The 20,713-nt window shown below is 35.8% G+C and overlaps 2 protein-coding genes across 5 annotated transcripts in view; one reads left to right on the top strand and one right to left on the bottom strand.

Moving 5' to 3' along the window:
- LOC101740250 (klarsicht protein) overlaps positions 1–20,713 on the top strand; it is a 358,174-nt gene that overhangs the window by 166,737 nt on the left and 170,724 nt on the right. The window lies entirely within an intron of this gene.
- Positions 13,027–17,075, bottom strand: LOC119628728 (52 kDa repressor of the inhibitor of the protein kinase). The gene is made up of 2 exons (XM_038012075.2): positions 14,028–17,075; positions 13,027–13,836 (listed from the first exon to the last, which is right to left on the bottom strand). The coding sequence occupies exons 1-2, from the start codon at positions 15,898–15,900 to the stop codon at positions 13,049–13,051; spliced, it is 2,661 nt and encodes an 886-aa protein (XP_037868003.2). The 5' UTR covers positions 15,901–17,075; the 3' UTR covers positions 13,027–13,048.

Here is a 20,713-nt window from a genome sequence, read left to right as displayed (position 1 = left end):
AAAAAGAGAGAAATCTGTATATATAAAAATGAATTGCTGTTCGTTAGTCTCGCTAAAACTCGAGAAGGGCTGGACCGATTTGCCTAATTTTGGTCTTGAACTATTTGTGGAAGTCCAGAAAAGGTTTGAAAGTAAGTAAGTAAATTAATATGAAAATGCTCGGAATTAAATAAAAATAACAATTTTGTTTTTCCTTTGATGTGTCCCCCGTCGGACGGATTCCTTTTGTTTCTTTTAAGTTTATGTTATACAAAAGTTTCGGTCTTTTATTTATCGATTGAGGCACTACGAAGTCTGCCGGGTCAGATAGTTTAAAAATAAATATTAAGTATTTATAAATTTAATATTCATCAAACATTCCAATGCTGCATTGCAAATAATCATTTTGAAAACGAGTTTCGAGATTTTTTTTAGTTTTCAGTCGGTAGCTAAAAATAGTCAAGTTTTGCTTATTTATTATTAAGGCGTTTTTCGATAAACAAACAAAAATAACTTCAAGTTGGGAGATATTGTTAGAGGAAAATTACAAGAAGGTACTTTCTAAGACTACCCTTTATGACATTTCGACGTTGCCTCCTTATGAACATCACACCGACGTGTTAAAAATCACACGACATGCCCGCAGCGTATTTCACCGGCAGGAGAAACTAAAATCTCACAGATAAAATCAGTGCTTAGAGTCATGTGTCAAACACGTTAACGAGTACCACGTATATTTATTATATTAAAATGATCGTAATGTAGTTAGCGGCTCGGGTATGTGAATCCGTTTATCTTGGCTGTAATAAAACGGTCGCCGATAAAATTGTACTTATGACGTTCGCGTGAGAGTTTTCGTGTTCTGATGGTAGTCGTTAATAAATTATTTATTGGTCGAAACGTTGTCGATTATTTGTATCGGAATAGATGTAATTAGTAATTGGAGTAGTTCGTAATCAATAGAGCGTTTGTTTCATTGTTTATGGGATACCTAAATCAATCTAGACCAGAATGCCAAGACAACTGCTCTATGGCAAACCAGAAGGCCGCAGAAGTCGTGGCAGACCCAAACTCCGATGGTTAGATGGCGTAGAGCACCACCTCAAAGTTATCGGTGTCGGGACCTGGAAGGAGAAAGCCCTGAACAGAGCAGTCTGGAGAGACATACTGGACCAGGATGATGATGATAAATCAATGCAGACATTGTAAGGATTTAGAGTAAGAGATTTTGTGCGAATGTATACTCTTCCTTTTGACTAAAGTCAACAGACGAAAGGAAGCGGTACGAAAATTATTTCGAATGATGCTTATCCACCTTGTAATAGAGTAGTTTAAAAAACTTTTGAGACATGCAACGAATAATACTATATAATATTTACCTAAAAAGGAGATGTATTATTTTCTATGCACTTCGCGAGTCGTAGATATAATCAAAATTACTATTACGATTTAATCTCGCACTTATTATTTCCGACATTTTGAAAACATTATAGTTTGAATATTCTGGTAACTGCAGTCCAAATTTTACTTTAAAAAAAATCATATATAATCTTTAATTATTTTTTATAGAAAATTACACGGTAGTTCAAAGAAACTAGCCGAGTTTAAACCTTAGAAATAGTTTTCATAAACGAGACATCCAGGAATTTTGTTTTAAATTTCGTAGCTCGCGAATTTATTATTGTTTCAAAATCAATTACTAAGCCTACGGGCCAATCGAAACGAATTAATCACAGTTCTGTAAATGGCCAGACAGTGTCTAAATCTATTTAAACAAAATCACTTAAAAATTTGCTTAAATCAGGTTAAAAACATTATATAACAGAATATTTATATAATATTTTATATATTAAATATGTGTATGCGTATAATAAAAATCTTACATTTATTTCCGTTATCTGGTTACTGTAACACAAGTTCTTTACGAACTTACCACGGGACCAGTTAACGTGGCGTGATTGTTAGTAAATATTTATATTATTTAATTTATTAACTAGTGGACCCGGCGAACTTTGTTCCGCCACACGGTTTGTTTCAAACACATCAACCGGTCAACTTCAAAATTCTACTATAATTAACCATAGAATATATTACGTTTAGCTGTCAGTTGCGTTTTGTTATTCCATATCAGTTGCGTTTTGTTATACCACGTTTTATGTCGCGTCCCACGGGAACGTGATAAAAAGTATCCTATGTCCTTCTCCTGGTTTTAAGCTACCTCCTCACCAATTTTCAGCCAAATCAGTTCAGCCGTTCCCGAGTTATAAATAGTGTAACTAACACGACTTTCTTTTATATATATAGATATCGTAATACTCGTAATCAAATCAACAAAATATTTTGTCCTTTCTAATCGTATTTGCCTGTTAACGTGCCTTAAACCTTTCACCTTTAAATCTTCGATTATGAAGTCATCTTCCAATATGCCAATCAAAGTCCGCGATCCATCATTTTATCGTCTTTAAAATTTTCTAATACGCGAGTGTCATAACACGAATCGCCCATAGGGCACTAGTTCGAACTGACAGGAGAAACCTAAACACAGAATCGAAGGCGAATTTCAATAAATAACACGTGCTATCATAATTCACTCCGGAATGATGGATGGACACGCCCCGGTTCCGTATCGATTGTGATATACCGATAGCATTGCTGTTATGCAATCGGACTACGTGGTGATTTTGTTTGAAAATATATATTTTTTTGCACTAAATGTTAGTGGTGACCGGAATTTGCAAACAACGCAAACGTTCTAATGAAATACGTACTCAACAAATGCTCACGATTGACTTCCACGATGAAGGAATTACATCTATACTATATATTATATATTATTATATATTAATATTATAAAGAGGAAAGATTTGTTTGTTTGTTTGTTTCGAATAGGCTCCGAAACTGCTGGACCGATTTGAAAAATTCTTTTTCCATTAGAAGCCGACATTGTCCCTGATGAACATAGGCTACTTTTTTTTAAAAAAAAAATATTTTATTTTTTTGGTTTCATGTGTGTTTTAATGTTTCCGAAGCGAAGCGAGGGCGGGTCGCTAGTCGTGTAATAAAAGTGAAACCCGCAAAATTATAATTTGCGTAATTACTGGTGGTAGAACCTCTTGTAAGTCCGCGCGGGTGGGTACCACCACCCTGCCTATTTCTGCCGTGAAGCAGTAATGCATTTCGGTTTGAAGAGTGGGGCAGCCTTTGTAACTATACTTGAGACCTTAGAACTTATATCTCAAGGTGGGTAGCGCATTTACGTTGAGGATGTCTATGGGCTCCAGTAACCACTTAACACCGGGTGGGCTGTGAGCTCGTCCACCCATCTAAGCAATAAAAAAAAAACGTGAATGCCGTGAATTATAAAGAATTGCCAGTTCAATTAAATCAAGTGATATCAGCGTAGTCCTAATAAATGCTTTCTATCTAGTACTACTAGTCAATATAATCCAGTAGTTATTGCGTAGATCGTACACAATTTGCTTCTATAATTTGGTTAAATAGATAACTTTAAGAGAAGTACAATTCATTTCAGTAAGAATGTTTTTTTCTTACCTATTCCCTGGTAGCTTAGGTGGCTATTCTGGCTGGCTGGTGGGTGAGTTCAAGGGGCTCGATCTAAAAAAGTTTATCAAGACGTAAAAATATAAGGCCATAATGTCGAATACGTGTATCCAAAACATATTTCTTTAAGGCAAATCTTTGTTTTTTTGCAGGTAAGATACTGATTCTTAAAATTTCATCGGCAACGTGCTGGTAAGTAACTTACCGACAGCTAGCTGATGACTACGGGCCCCGAATTCGCTTTATCGCAGCGCAGAGACATTGGCTTTTCGAAGCTCAGTGTAATTCTTTTTGTTGCCGATACACAAGAGAAAATACCAATTTATTTAATTAATATGAAGTTTGAAGTCGTCGTGGCCTAACGGATAAGACGTCCGGTGCATTCGTGTTGAGCGATGCACCGGTATTCGAATCTCAGGCGGGTACCAATTTTTCTAATGAAATATGTACTCAACAAATGTTCACGATTGATTTCCACGGTGAAGGAATAACATCGTGTAATAAAAATGAAACCCGCAAAATTATAATTTGCGTAATTACTGGTGGTAGGACCTCTTGTGAGTTCGCGCGGGTGGGTACCACCACCCTACCTATTTCTGCCGTGAAGCAGTAATGCGTTTCGGTTTGAAGGGTGGAGCAGCCGTTCTAACTATACTTGAGACCTTAGAACTTATATCTCAAGGTGCATTTATGTTGTAGATGTCTACGGGCCACACACGCCCAGTCAAGATCCCAAAGACGATGCATTGCTTGAATCGGCCACTTAAAAGCGAAATAAATGTGTCTTAAGAATTACTTTTGCCCTTTTAAACGGAACGTATGACTCCTTTTGCTGACGATAGTAGGTTCAAGCTCACAATACGACCAGCAAAAGGCAAACAAAAATAATGTACCCGAATAGCACAGCTGCACGCATGATTGAATTAGTTAAGTAAAGTATCAAAACGTATTAAGATAATAGCTCTAATCAGCAGTATTAAACTACAAAGGAACAATGATAATATTGTGAAAGCTAATTATTTCTATCCGGTATCTAATGCAATTTATCGATCAAACGCATCGATAGCCCGGGTACGAAGTTAATGATCGTAACACATAGATAACTCGTACCGAATAAATAGGAAAAGGTACGCATTTTATTTAAAATAACAAAAAAATCTGCTCTCTTTGCTGAACAAATTTACATAGTTTGATGTTTGTTCTTCTTTATTTTATTTACTAGCGACCCGCCCTCGCTTCGCTTCGGAAACATTAAAACACACATGAAACAAAAAAAAAAATAAAAAAAAAAATAAAAAAAGTAGCCTATGTTCATCGGGGACAATGTCGGCTTCTAATGGAAAAAGAATTTTTCAAATCGGTCCAGTAGTTTCGGAGCCTATTTGAAACAAACAAACAAACAAATCTTTCCTCTTTATAATATTAGTATAGATAACTTATTTTTATTATGTAACAAGAAACGATGCGTGGTTTCATTGGCGGTTGTTTTTATTTTTAAATTATGAAACACCTATTTTTCCGTTTTAAAGAGTTGCTTGTGACAATTTCAAAATCTTAATTTTAGATATGTTGGTACGTTAAATCGTTAACCAGCGTCACCCAAATTGCCACATTTATTGTAGCAAGCATTCTGTATGTAGTTTTGGGTCATTTTACTTAGCGTATTAATTAAAGAAGGAGATGTTTGCGGAGTCCTTAATATGTATAAGTCCAAAGTCCTGACAAAAGTGCTCAGTAAAGGTCACGACCCTCAGAACTGAGGAATACGACGCACGGAGGAGTAATATGTATAAAAGAAAATAGCTTGAATGGGGGACGATAAATGCTTTAAGTTTTTGGTAATTTTTTGTTTTTTAACAGCCTGTGAGGTTGCCGTTTTGACGGGTGTCATCATATCTTTACACAACATTGAAAAAAAGGACATATTTATTTATTTATAAATTAATTTTTACTTTTATAAAATTGGTAAGATTAAACACCTCAGATGAATTGTTTCATGTGAAATACAATTATAAAATCTATCGATCTAAAGTTAAAGAACTAGTAGATATATTTGTATTTTTACGTAAAGCTGGGTACGATTCTTTTTCTATTGTTTTTCGTCGAATTTTCTAGTACGGTCACAGAACACCGAGAGCTAAAGAGAGTTAAGTACATCAGACGTAATTTATCGAAAACTTAACGACAGTCATTAGAACTGTCACCGGACATGTAATCTTCGTATATAATGTTTTTACCGTGCAAATCACAAGATAATTAGTGCTAAAGAAATGCCGCACTTGTGATTACGAAGGACTCAGCGTTAATGATGTAACTGTTTCTTAGATTAGCGTTCCAGAATGATCTTTTAAATACACCACAAATAACTGTTTTTTTTTTATATAATTTTTTCTGTTTGAATTCTAAGAGATATTTATTTGCTATTCGTGTGTTTTAGAATGAATATTAATTATAGTTTATAGTATTGATTCTGCTAAAGCCGATGTGACATTTTATTATTTTCCCGAATCATGTTGAGTATAGAGTCTATGTCTGATTTAGAATGTAATGAGCCAAGATCGAGATTGATCTGCAAGTCTTTTATTTAATCAGGATACTTTTATAAAGCTGAAGAAAATACACCCCTTTGAAACGATATAAGTATTAATGATGTCAATGAACTACGAAACTATCTATCTATCGGGTAAATAGTGCGAGTCTGTTTTTCCTATCTATATATTAATAGGTGAAGGAAAAACTTTGTATCCCTTTTTACGAAAATTGCGCGGACGGAGGAGTATGACATTTCCTACACTTATAGAGAATATAGAGAAGGAGTGCAGAATGTTAATATTTTTTTAAATTATGCCTAAAAAATACATTAAATCAATAAAAACTACATTACACATACTACCATGTATTTGACGCACACACGCATGCATACTATTTATTTATTGATTAAATATTGTTTGTCTTTATTAATATTTTTCTATAGTGTAGTCTTGGTGAAATTTGTGATTATAGAAGTATTAAAGTCTTTGAAAATAGAATCATAATAGTGTACAATAAATAATTATAATTTCAATTAATTATAGTCGAATTTCGACTACCGGGCGACCACTAGTAGTAATAAAAATAACCCAGTTAATACAGGAGTTCTGAATTTAGGTGAAGAGAAACATTGAAAAGAATATAGAAGACTCACGACTCTTAACAATGAGAACACGACTGAGACAGGATGTACATGACAAATCCGTCAATGACATTTGTCAAAATGTTTTGCTGTATAATTGCTATGCTATGTTTTGCAACAAAACAGTTTTTACATGATATACTTCTAGTATCTGTTATTATTTGAAGTAGATAGGTAGATATTGACTCTCAACATGCATATTAGGGAATATGAGGATTTGGTTATATTATGCAATGCATAGAAATCGTTTATATGGTGTGTTTAAAGTTACTTAGGAAAAATATCACACGATCGATTTATACCGATGAAATCGATGAAATACGTACTCAACAAATGTTCACGATTGACTTCCACGGTGAAGGAATAACATCGTGTAATAAAAATCAAACCCGCAAAATTATAATTTGCGTAATTACTGGTGGTAGGACCTCTTGTGAGTCCGCACGGGTAGGTACCACCGCCCCGCCTATTTCTGACGTGAAGCAGTAATGCGTTTCGGTTTGAAGGGTGGGGCAGCCGTTGTGACTATACTGAGACCTTAGAACTATATCTCAAGGTGTGTGGCGCATTTACGTTGTAGATGTCTATGGGCTCCAGTAACCACTTAACATCAGGTGGGCTGTGAGCTCGTCCACACAGCTAAGCAATAAAAAAAAAAAAAATACCGAGCATTGCATTTAAAAATCTATATACCTTTCTAGCTATAGACATATGTACATACATATGCATATGCTTTAGGTCGGCCAGTTCACGGCACACAGGTGTGCTCAAATAATTAATGAAAAAATTGCGATTGTTTTGTATCGTCCATGTACACGATTCAGTTAGCTACTTATCAACACAGGTACCAGCTTGCAGGCTTTTGTCTTGGGTATGTATATCGAGATCTGTCAGTCTATCACCTGGCACTGATAGGTATCTTAGCAACAAATTACCAAAAATATGTATAGAAAACATAGTTTTTACCCAAGCTGTCTCGGTTGATCAACCAGGCTATGATCCGTGACGCCCCACGGACCCGGATCTGAAACGACCAGCGACCTATTGCGCACCTTTCATTCCCACTTCCCACTTATTTTCGAACGTAAAATTGTGGGTTTAAATCGGCCATTGTCTTCCGTATACTTGGAAATTTTACTACGCTACAAGTTACCGTGATGTGATCTCTCAAACCAGACAGATTTGTTCGTTTATGTTAGTTTCAAATTATGTATATTAGTTTTAAAGAAAATTTATACGCACTGAATCAATAAGCCGTGTGAATAATTCTTATTTATCTGATAAAAAACCGCAATAAACAAATTCTCTTTGATTGGAACTTAATTAAAAAGCACAGAATAAATGTATTTTGTGTTTAATTTGTTATGAAAAAGATAAACACCTTAATTTTGGTCACTATACTTAAACTTTAACATGGTAAGAGATCTTAAAGGATCTAAATCGATTCTTGGAACTTTGTATGTAACAGATCTTAAAGGTACCAACGAACATCTGAAGAATTACTAACAGGAATACACTTTAAACTACTTAGCGATTAAATAAGCGAATACTGTCATATTGTAATCTGACACTAATAAGTACCACCATCCTGCATATATATCTCTCGAAGCAGCCTATTACCGGTTTAAGCCGTTATAAATAAAATTGAAATTGCCACTCATGATATGTACATTCGTATTGAGACAAAATCATGTCTCAAGGTGGGTGGCACTAATAAAATGTTCTCCAGTAACCACTTGACGCTATATCAGTTCGTTCACTCAGATAGTTCTATGGCGGTAGCTATCATACTACACAAGATATTTGACAGATGCCTGAATCTCGCTTACGACATAATTAAAATTCACTTGCATATATACAAGCTCCGAAAAACAACATTTGGACCGTCGGTCTACTGAGCAATGTCTCCCGCTCGAATGAAGATCATCCCTACGTCATAAACTTCCCACAGTCCAGTGAACTAATGACTAAACAGACTAAATGACAGTATGTAAAAAAAAACAATGTATTCGAACCAAACGTATTCGTGGAAATTACATTACATGTTTTTTGTAGTTATATTAATTCATTGTATTTAATGTATAAGCACGGATCAAATCACGAATCTAATTTAACACTATTCACGTCGTATTTTACATAAGAGCGTGTGTTATTCAACAATTGTACGTCTGGGTGGTATTAGTAAATGACAAAACAAATTAGTAACTGATCCTCGATCAATATCCAATCACGGTTTATCGCAACCGATCAGAGTTTGACCGGAACGGATATACATTTAGTAATTCTTGAGCCGTTTCACGTAATGTCTTACATCATTTAGGGTTGTCAAAACATGTTGGTCGTGATTAAAAACAGTTTTGCGATTTAATCCCGTCCCTGTTTTTTTTGTACACATTTAAAGTAATCGAATTACTGAATATAGTAAATAAAGTATAAAACGCGAGGTATGAACACTTCAAATATGTTCAATTATATTTATTTACTACTTGTTTTTTAAAACTTATGCTGAAAGCCTTGAGAGGATATATCAGCGTTACCCTAGCGTGTAGGTGAGCTCTCGGGGCTCAAACCGGAGGTGTTGCTAACACTGGCCCTAGCATGAGCAGTAGTTCGCAGAATCTACCACTGGATCGGAAACGCGATCCACTGAGAAGATCCGGCGAGAAATTCAGCGGGCTGTGTCTATGGGTTAATTTACTCCCCGAGGCTTTCGGGTTCGGCGAGGACGGTGACCGAGGCTTGAGGTACCAAAAAGCACCGTTATTGGATCGGGAGGATCCGTAATGATGTGTTTAGGGCGACGTCGACTGTTTACCATTCGGTCCACAGGATCGGGTATGTAATTTCCGGTGGCCAGACAAGAGGGTTTTCATGTCGACAGATAGATTCATCAGCGCATCCTAAACCACTGGGGTTATAAACTTGAAATTTAAGCATTTGATGCATTTTATGATATTAGCGTACCCTAAGCAAGGATTTTTGGCCACGTCTCCTATTGAGTGGGTAAAATAAGGGATTAACGGTTGTATGGAAGCCCGTTATTTTAGGATATTAATCATAATAAAAAGTAAGAAACAAACGTAAATCGGCGTGTTTAAAAAAAACTGTTATGGGATAAATATGGATAAATATGGGGGGCTGAAGATTGAAATGGCAAGTTCATTTTTTAAAAAGGAAGCATCAATATTACCTATAGGTTTTATAAAAAAATTTAGAATAATATCGTAAATTGAATATGTAGGTATATATAATATATTTTTTAACAGTCCTCGTACGTCTACTGCTGGAGTTAGCAGTTTAAAGTAAACAATTTATAAATATATTACCTATTTTATTGACAACAGCGTTTCATCTCAGAACATTCTAGTGACAACCTTAAAATCTGCATTGTCTAACTTAGTATTTGTAGGTTCACACGCGCCGAGAAATTATATGATACTGCCTCCGGCAATCGCTAAACCCATTGATCTTTTATCCCAAGATGGTTGCGGATAAGCCACTTAGAAATGCGGAATAGTGAAATCCTATATAGCGAATTGTTGTAATATTATAATAGCTAAACATAGACAAGTAAAACCTTCTGTGCCATTTCGATTACCTATATATATTTCACTTTATCATATTATAATACATATATTAATACTTATTATTGAAAAATGAATGTTAAGGGCGCGGTGAGTTGCAAAGCAGCATGGATAGCACACGGAAAAAAAATGTATGAACCTTAGGAGTGGGTGATATAAATCGTATATAGATTCAATATCTATATATCGCAGCAATATCGTTGAATCCGATATCGCCCCGCACGAAATCTATATATCGATATCAGCCGATACACGATATTGCTCGATGTGATGCGCATCGCCATATCGTACCGATTCGTGAATCGAAATCTATACATCGATATCAGCCGATCCACGATATTGCTCGATGTGATGCGCATCGCCATATCGTACCGATTCGTGAATCGAAATCTATATTTCGATATCAGCCGATACACGATATTGCTCGATGTGATGCGCATCGGCATATCGTACCGATTCGTTAATATCAGTAATATTCGTTTGGTTCGTATCGAATCGGCCAGAGTGAGTGAGCGCACGATAGGGATATCATGTGATGAATGAAACAGAAACAGGCATTATCCATACAATTGTAAACCTTATATTTAAGTCCATATGTCTGTAGATTATTCTTAGCGTATCAGCAGGATACAATTAAGGAAAGAAGTTTCAACTTTCGACCCTAACTTGAATGCAGTATAGCCTATTTGCATCGTTGAATTTAATTTCACGCGCTTTGACCTTGAACTAGAATTTTTGGACAAGTGTTTATAAATACTTAAAAGTTTTTTGTGTTTGATTTTTAAAGTACACATTTTTCTATTTTTAGTTGAATCCAAATAATTGAGTTTATTTCTTGTGTTTGTATTTAACTTTTGAAATCTACACTCTTTTGGTATATTTTGTAATTTTAAATTAAGACACAAAATACTAAAAACTGAAAATAATGTAGCCAGTCCTAACAGCCTGGCCACGGGACATTCGCCGATGCGAATATTCGCGCGGTGCGAACGGCGAAGCGTCTAGCGACTAAAACAAGCGCATAGAAATGTACCTAACAAGCCACGCGCACCGGCGACCGGCGAAGCGACCGGCGAAATGTACCGAGCGAATCGCGCGATGCGGCGGGCGAGCAAAACAAATGCATGAATACGGACGGCGCGAGCCACGGAGTCGAGCGGTAGTCGCGGCGAATAGTGCAGTGATTAAATGAGTTTAGTTGTTTTCGCCGCGAAAAATTAACGCCGAAATTTTTATATTTTTTATTTATTTTTTATTTTATATTTTTAAAGTCGTCGTGGCCTAACGGACGTCCGGTGCAATCGTGTTGAGCGATGCACCGGTGTTCGAATATCAGGCGGGTACCAATTTTTGTAATGAAATACGTACTCAACAACACTCAACGTTCACGATTGATTTCCACGGTGAAGGAATAACATCGTGTGATAAAAATGAAATCTTCAAAATAATAATTTGCGTAATTACTGGTGGTAGGACCTCTTGTGAGTCTACACGGGTGGGTACTACCACCCTGCCTATTTCTGCCGTGAAGTAGTAATGCGTTTCGGTTTGAAGGGTGAGGCAGCCATTATAACTATACTTGAGACCTTAGAACTTATATCTCAAGGTGGGTGGCGCATTTACGTTGTGGATGTCTATGGGCTCCAGTAACCACTTAACACAAGGTGGGCTGTGAGCTCGTCCACCCATCTAAGCAATAAAAAAATAAAATAGCTGAAATACTAGCTAGACCAGCTATTTGGAAGTCTAGTCACCCAAAGTATTTCTCGTACTTCTTGTGGAATTCTCCATCTATAGGTATACTCCGATTCTTATTCAAATCATGTACTTCACAATCTTTTCCAAATAATAGGTCCTGAACCAAAAAACTATTAATTTGTAAGCAATATCGAGATAATTTCGATATAGACATTTCGCTGCCGGACTTCCTTACTAGTCGCGGCGGCGAACGTGAGTACCCGTGGCCTGCAAACGGTGCTGCGCGAATGGTCGCCTCGCCCACCGCTTCGCTGTTCGCACCGCCGATCCCCGTGGCCAGGCCGTAAGCCTGGTAAAAGCATGAAGGAAAGTTTTTTTGATATTTTTATTTTCATGTTCTTTTTATTACTTTAAGATCATATTATAAATTGATATCAGAAAACCAACCGTATAACGTTGACTTAAATCTATATCTACTACGATATTAAATCAGCGTATCGTTTCAAATCTCAAATATCATGAATCGAGAAAATCTACTAGCATCCATCAATATATAGATTCAGAAAATATATAGATTCAATATCCGATATTGATCCTCGATATATAGATACGATTCGATACGCGGCAAAACCGATATTACCCACTCCTAATCAAGGGCGGATCCAGCTTTGGTGCCAGGAGGGGGTCACATAGTCATGGTCAAGTCAAGAACTTATAATTTAATTTTGATAACAATAGATACAAGTAAAAAGTAGGTACTTTAAAATGTACGTAAGTACTGTACTTAAAAATATTTATTCTTTATTGTACACTTGAAAAACTTAACACATAATAACTTGTACATATACCCGTACATATTGTCATCTTCTCTTGAAGACATCCAGAGAAGCACTATCACGCCCGGAATGAGGCAGCTTATTTATATTCCATAACCGTGGTGAATGGTTTGTCATAACAGCTAGAGGTATGTCGAGGGGTATGACGCAAAACTCCGGAAAAGTGGTACGACAAGGGTTTCCAACAAACAAAATAGAAACAGACAAAATACATATATTTAAAGAACAAAATCAATTTTTCTTTTACTTCTTCTCCCGAAACGCGTTATTACGTCATTTACGTCAATGGGTACGTTTTTATGTACGTGGAGAAGTGCCAGTCCGGTTAGACGATCTTCAACCATTGAAGATCTTAGCCACGATTTAAGTCTTCGCAACGTAGAGAAAGACCTTTCTGCTGTCGCTACACTGACAGGTAGTGTAGCCATAATACATAAAAAAATTCTTATATTAGGATACATATCGATGTCACAATTTAAAATAAGATCAGAAATCGACTGCGGTATGTCCTGGCTCCGCTGCCACTTCATCATCCAAAGCCGATATTCATTTACAATGACAGAAACTGGAGTGTTATCTAGTAATAATGTATAGTCGGTAGCTAGTTGTTTCACAGTTTCAATGTCTTCATTACTATATTCGCTTTTTGGCATGAAAACGCATAGCTGAAACAAATTGAGTACATCAGGAGACAGGCGGTCCTGGAGATCACTTATTATTGAATCTAGAAGTGGGATGTATATAGCTCTGCGGAAATACTCTTCAGTAGATTGAGCAGGTTGATTATTGGCCCTATGTATTTGTTTTGATACTATTCTGGGGCATTTAATTTCTATATCTAGCTGCTCAGCTACTTCTTTAGCCTCTTCAAAAAGCTGATGAAAGATTACGTCCACATTTTCTCTTTTATTTTGTAACACACTTAAAGTATCATTAATAGCGTTCGTAGCTTTTTTTAAATCAATTGAGTTCGATTGCAATATTCTGCTTAAAGATACAGTAGTACCTGAGAAATAAAAAGTAAGTTACTATGACTGTAGTGCATAAACTAAGAATTTATAACTTAATATAAACGGTATGTACTCGTAACATAAAATTTTAACAAAACAACAACATAATTTTAAAGTAGGTTTAGTATACTCGTATAAGTTAATTTGCCAACCAATAGGAAATAAAATAATTTAGGAAAGTACCCACATAATACATCACTTAAACAGATGGAGCATATAATAAAGTCAGAACTGCGCAATGTTTGCAGCAAGCAATGCGCATCATTAGCAGTTTTATTGTCTTGCCAGGCAGAAATCTTCTCCAGAGCGCTACAAATTTTTATTAAGTTGTCTCCTTGAAATTGAAGATGCCCATCATGCCTCTCTACCCAACGTGTCTCACAAATACCTTGCATGGCAGCTCCGAGTTCTATTTTAAAAATTTCATGCCTCTTAGCGGATGCATTGGCAAATGCCACAACTTTTCTCATTGTGCCAGATGTATTGCGACAGGAAACTACTTTGGATGATCTTGCCAATGAGTTATTGAGCACATGGTTGTTGCACGGGCAACGTTTAGCATGAATGGCTATTTTCATCAATTCTTGCACTGCACCTTTTGTATCTGATGCCATAACCGAGCAACTGTCAGTTCCAATACCCACACACCAAGATAAATCTAAGTTAAATTTGGTACACAGATATTGAACGATTTTCGCCAATGCTACACCTGTCAATCGAGGCTCTATATCTTTCTTGTTGTCTTCACGTCTGAGAGCATCGTAGGTATCACAAAAAGTCACAAAATGTTCCTTAATAATACCATCATGCAAATATCGGAATGATAGGCTCAGCTGTGAAATATGTGATATATCTGTTGTTTCATCGAACAAAATTGAAAAATATTTAGCTTCCCGCACATTCTGTAAAATGTTTTCCTGGATGATTTCTGCGCAAACATCTATCAACTCATTTTGTACAGTCTTGCTGATGTACGTGGCGTTGGATTTTGAAGATTCTAAATGTTGCTGCAATGTAATATCGCCGGAGTCAATACGGAATTTTAAAAGGGCTCTAAAATTCCCTTCATCGGCTACTACGCTGTCGTCACTATCATAGTTCTGCAATTTACCATCGTCGCGATGGCCACGTAATGATATATTTTGATGGCCACAAAATATTATAGTTTTTACTATTGGTCGCAAACGTTCTCTATTTTCATTTATTTGTTTCAGTCTTTGACTATTTACTTGGTTCATTACGTTAATTTCCGGTTTATGAAAACTCAATAAAAAGTTCTTCCCTGCTTCGACAGCTAATTCGTGGTATTTGTTTCGCTGGTGTGTTAGCAGAACACCATTTTCACCTAGCAAATTGTCGAAAGCTTTTAATGGTTCTTTTACGAGTCGACGTAAAGGTGTTTTTGTCTGTATACCACCTCCAAGAGCTACAACAAACAAAGCACAGTACTTGCAGTAAAGACCCTGGTCTTTATGCGACAAAACAAGCCAGTGAAACTTGTCAAGGTGAGACTTCTGAGCATATTTTTTTGTTTGTTTTCCTTTTTTATTAACAACACAATGCGGGAAAGTATAATTAGAATTAGGAGGCTGCCAATGCTTTTCAAGCAACATAGCTTTGGTTGAATCATCTATATTTTTCCCTATATAACAAGCAATATCTGAAGCAAACTTTGGTTGAGAAAGTGAAGTCTTTATATGATGAGAATCAGAAGTCGATGTACATATTGTAGGCTGAATATCGTTAGTAACAGGAAAGCATGTTTTTTCTTCACCTATGGTTAATGTAAGCAATGTAGCTGTAGAAGCAGAAGCATCGGCAATACAATTATTTTCTTCTATAGTTGTTGTAGATGAATTTTTCGAGTGAGCAATCTCAAGCCTTGGTTTCTTTGGGAAAAATGAATCTATTTTTTTTAATGAACGTTTCAATCCACTAGTACCATCTCCTTTTCCCTTAGAATCACCCTGTAAGCAAAACCATGCAAATTTCACCATGCAAATTTCACACCCCACAACAGACAACAGACTGTTGAAAATACATATTAAATATATATACATAAAAACACCCACATTCGCTATAGTACAGGCTGGTGGCGCATTACCTCACAAACAAAGCAAAACTACGCAAATTTCACACCCCACATCAGACAACAAACTTTTGTAAACATATAAGCTATAAGTACATAAAACATAATAATATAGGTAGTTTCACAGTCCACTGCATTTTCCATAAAGACCTTACTTAAGTTTAGGCCCCTACACGATTTTTTATTACCTCGGTAGGTACTTACGTCAAATAGGTAATACTTACTTACTTTAGGTAAGTATAGTGTTAAACAAGCAAAACAATTTCAGGTTCTCTAAATTTTATAGTTTTTAAAAATCTGTAATATACAAATAAAGTAAAAAGTAGTAGGTAGGTAGATTACTATTTACTTGTTGTAAATGCATGCCTGTTAATGAAGCGCAATGTTTTTGTGTCGCGCAATAGTTTGTATCGAAGTTTTCGCTAGGTGCTTTTAAAAACTTTAACGAAGATTATTTTTAAGTTTATGCATTCTATACTCATTCTGTAGGTTGCTCTCTTATTTTATTTTTAAAAGCATTAAAATCAATGTGGTCACTACGATACACTTGATTTCATTGTGTGAATTTATCTAAGATTTTATTAGGTTGGGTCAGTAACCTTATGCTCTTCAATCTCTCTCGTCCAAAAAAAAATATATAAGTAGGTACATAAGTCACGCAGGACTCTTTCAGTAAGTAGGTACCTAAATATCTACCTATGAGGTACTTTATGAGCATTAACAACAATAACATTTAAGTTAAAACACACACACTGGGATAATGAGAAACTGATTACTTACCATTTCTTGTAATTAATGAATTTACAGTAACAATTTTTAAGAATGCTTATAAAGGTACACTTATAAGCACATTAAAGCTAGAAAGAAATTTTAGTTTTTTAACTTAGAACTATGTTATGATAATAATATGTTGAAGTTTAGTCGTTACGATTCCGATTGAGGTTAGGATTCAATTTGAGGTTAGGCCTAGCTAGACGTTACGTAGTCGACAAGCGCGCGCGAGTGTGGCGCGGTAAAATTCAAATTTTCGATGCGTTCGTTCCCAAACATTTGCCATCATACAAAGTTATTTTAATATATTAAATTAATTAAGGAGCAACAATATATTGTGTCCTAAAATCATTATGTTCAATATGTGGTCCACCTAGGTCCTGGAACCAGCTCAGGGGGGGGTCATGACCCCCATGACCCCCCCCCTGGATCCGCCCTTGCTCCTAATGAACCTATGTTAACGCCATCTATCGGGTATACTCGTAGCAGTTATATGGCAATGGCATAATGATTCTACTAGATGACGTTCTGCTATAGAATGCCAAAAAAAGTAGAGAATTAACATAAACTAGAGGTCCCGCAGTAGTCGAAATTCGACTATAATTAATTGGAATTGTAAGTTATAAGACAAACAATATTTAATCTATTCTCAATTTGACAACAGACGTCAAGAAGCAAAGTTTGACAATAAATAGTATGCATGCGTGTGTGCGTCAAATACATGGTGGTATGTAGTGTGTGTAATATTTTATTTATTGATTTAATGTATCTTTTATGCATTATTTAAAAAAAATATTAGCATTGTGCACTTCTCTCTATATTCTATACCTATATAAGTGTGGAAAATTTCATACTCCTCCGTCCGCGCAATTTTCGTAAAAAGGGATACAAAGTTTTTGCTTCACGTAATACGTGATATGAGTCGTCTATTATCAAAGGTGGCAATCTGTGTATTTGGACAAAAAAATGTTATTGATATGTCAATACAGATTGATTTGAATATAATCGTCTCCTTCAAAGAATACGGTTCAAAACCTGCATTAAATAAAGGTTAATAGTTAACCTGTTATTTATCTAAGATGTCGTTCCGAAAAGTTTTATGACTGCCAATGGAATACTAAGTCAATAATTCGTTTTTCTGATTTAACAATAATTGTCCAAAAGTGAGATTGCCGGCTTTGATAATAGTCGACTCATATATAGATATTTTAACTAAATTACTAAAACTAAAACTGCATTTTTGTAACATCAATTTTGAAGGACAAAATCGTTCAAATTACAAAAATATTATTCGTGATTGTAGTTGAACTTGACACACCTAAGTTACGGGTAAAAAAGTTTCCTTTCATATCCCATTTAAACACCATAAATTTTTTTGAAATCGATGTAGGAGTTCATTGTGAGTATAAGCAATTATAGATATTAGATTAGATTAAGGTGGTTAGGTAAAATAAACAAATGAATTTTCGGCGGGTCATACAAAGCATCTCCTGAAAGATCCACTAACGCTATCTAGTTAGTTGTTTATTAAGTCAAGTGTTCATACGGTCTATGCCAAGAGTTCCCAAACTTATTTTGTCTACTGCCCACTTTGAGAATAAATTATGTTTTAGCGCCCCCATTTTTTCACTTTCTTAAAAACCATTATAGCAAGAGCTCAGTCGGTGTCTAAGAGTCCTCTTAGATGAAATTACAAATCGCCTCCCAAGCCTCTACACAACGCCCCCTTTTTTTTCTGGGTCTCTTACCGCCCCCCTTTAGGCCTGCAGTGCCCACGAGGGGGCGTTATCGCCTACTTTGGGAAAGGCTGGTTTATGCAATTCCGTGGCAGACCGTAAAGTAGTCATGGTTATTAACTACCAAAACTAAAAAAGCTTTCAAGAATCACCTGAGTCATATGTATCATTCAGGTGACCTGACCCCTTTCCCACAAAGTCAATTACCAGTGATTTGCAACCTTATCTTACAGGGCGTAATAATTAACTGTTTCGTGTGGGCGACTCGACATTGTGGGCGTTACTCGTAAATTCTAAGTTCATATTTTGAAGCATCAACTGGATTTATGTTTGAATACAGTATTTCACAAAGATTTGCTTTGGTATGATGCGTTTAGAGAAACTTTTGAAGAAGTATTTAGATGTAAGGTGATTTGTTGTCTTCTTCTAATGTACCTTCACAGGGAGGGGGTTTACAGTTCATTTTTATTTATTTATTGAGTAGATGGGTGAATATGCTCACGGTATAGAGTGGCGGATTCCCGTTATCCAATTTGAGACGTTTGCTGTCCCACCCTTCAAATCCGAACGCACAACTATTTGACGGTAGAATGGCTGTAACTATCCGCGGGAATTTACAGTACGGCCACCACTAGTAGCCAGTTAGCGGTCGCAGTATGCAGGTCCAATACTCAGAGCACGCTACTCTTCATTTTCTGATGAATTTTGCATACTCTTTTTAAAACACCCACGTAGATGGGGTCTTGTTTTAAGCCGAGAGACTCCACAGAGCCAATTTTTCATACTATTCATTTGGTTACTTATTTTTCTTTGTTTCCTGCTAACGGAATTTGATTACATTAAATTTTAACACCTCACATACATCAACGTCTAAATGGGCCTGTGCTAACAACAAAACCGTGTTAAAAATAAACACTTTCTAATTTGTTAATGCCTACTGTGAGACCGTACGAGTAAGAACTGCCATTTCGGCCTGTCAATTTTTAACAATAGAAAAGCGAAATTAAATATTAAAAATTACAAGAGAAAATACTATGCTAATACTTTGCCAACAATGTGGAAGGAATAATTTGTACTAATTCATAAAGTAGATTGTGTTGTCAAGATCACCTAAGTCCATGTCTCTCTCCTTCTTGCGTCGATAATCTCCAATGCTGAAAACCGTCTCCTTTAATACCTTTCTCCTGGATTATCCTGCGCCAGCTGTGCCTTTCCTCAGCTGTGATAAAAAACAAAGAAAGCCAATATCTAGTATACCTGTAAAAAGTATGATTTCATAACAGTTGAAATAGTTATACAATGTAACGATATGCTACAAAATATCCAAAAATAGACACAGATAGATACCAGTTCAAATAATGACCGGTTCTTCCGTGACGATCTCATTACTAACCGATTGGCTTGTGCCCAGAACTAAATTTATTCAGATTAACTCAGACAAGTGTCGAATTAACGTATTTAAAGGATAAACTGGACAGGAGATACAGATTTTCGTATTTATTAAGATTTCACAACATGTTTTTTTTTTATTGCTTAGATGGATGGACGAGCTCACAGCCCACCTGATGTTAAGTGGTTACTGGAGCCCATAGACATCTACAACGTAAATGCTCTCAGCAAATGCAACTATCGGCTGATAAAATAGTGGCTACTTATATTGTATTCATTGGAGTATTTGGATAAAAAAGCTAATAAATAAATAAATAAATAAATAAATATGAGAGTAGATATAATGGATATTTGGCTTCAGTTCGAAACAAATTACTCACTAACTCTAAATTTTTAGAGGCTGTGTCTAAAAAGATCGGTTTTACCGCCTCAACTGTATACTACTAAAACGTTTTTCTCCCAACTCCAAAATGATTCTAAATTCGTTTACATGTAAATCACAATACGGAAAACTTAAGTAAATCTTAAGTAAACTTAAGTAAGATGGTAAAGCAATAATTGTAAAACTGAAAAGAAATTAAGAGATAACGCCCATTATTATCAATGTTTGAGGAAACACAGCACCTGACATACTGTCGGCGCAGGCGTTCAACTTGAATGTAATAAGTCTCATTTTATAAAACCGATAGATTTTGTCTTATGGTATTTGCTAATGGAATTCCCATTAAAGTGGTAGAGAAGTAGTACCAAAATATGAAATGGCGTTAAGTATTTTTCAAAATCTAATATATAAAATTCTCGTGTCACAGTTTTCGTTGCCATACTCCTCCGAAACGGCTTAACCGATTTTGATGAAATTTTTTGTGCTTATCCGGTATCTATGAGAAT

Source organism: Bombyx mori, chromosome 7 (genome assembly GCF_030269925.1).
Source record: "Bombyx mori chromosome 7, ASM3026992v2".
Lineage (NCBI taxonomy): Eukaryota > Metazoa > Arthropoda > Insecta > Lepidoptera > Bombycidae > Bombyx > Bombyx mori.
Note: the sequence above shows the minus strand (reverse complement) of the source record. Positions and strands in the feature narration are given on the sequence as shown.

Excerpts from the sequence above, each read along its gene's own strand:
- LOC119628728 (XM_038012075.2), bottom strand. The coding sequence starts at position 15,900 with ATGTATATATATTTAATATGTATTTTCAACAGTCTGTTGTCTGTTGTG. Across the intron at positions 13,837-14,027 it reads CTGTTTAAGTGATGTATTAT|GTACTACTGTATCTTTAAGC; the intron begins GTGGGTACTTTC and ends TTTATTTCTCAG.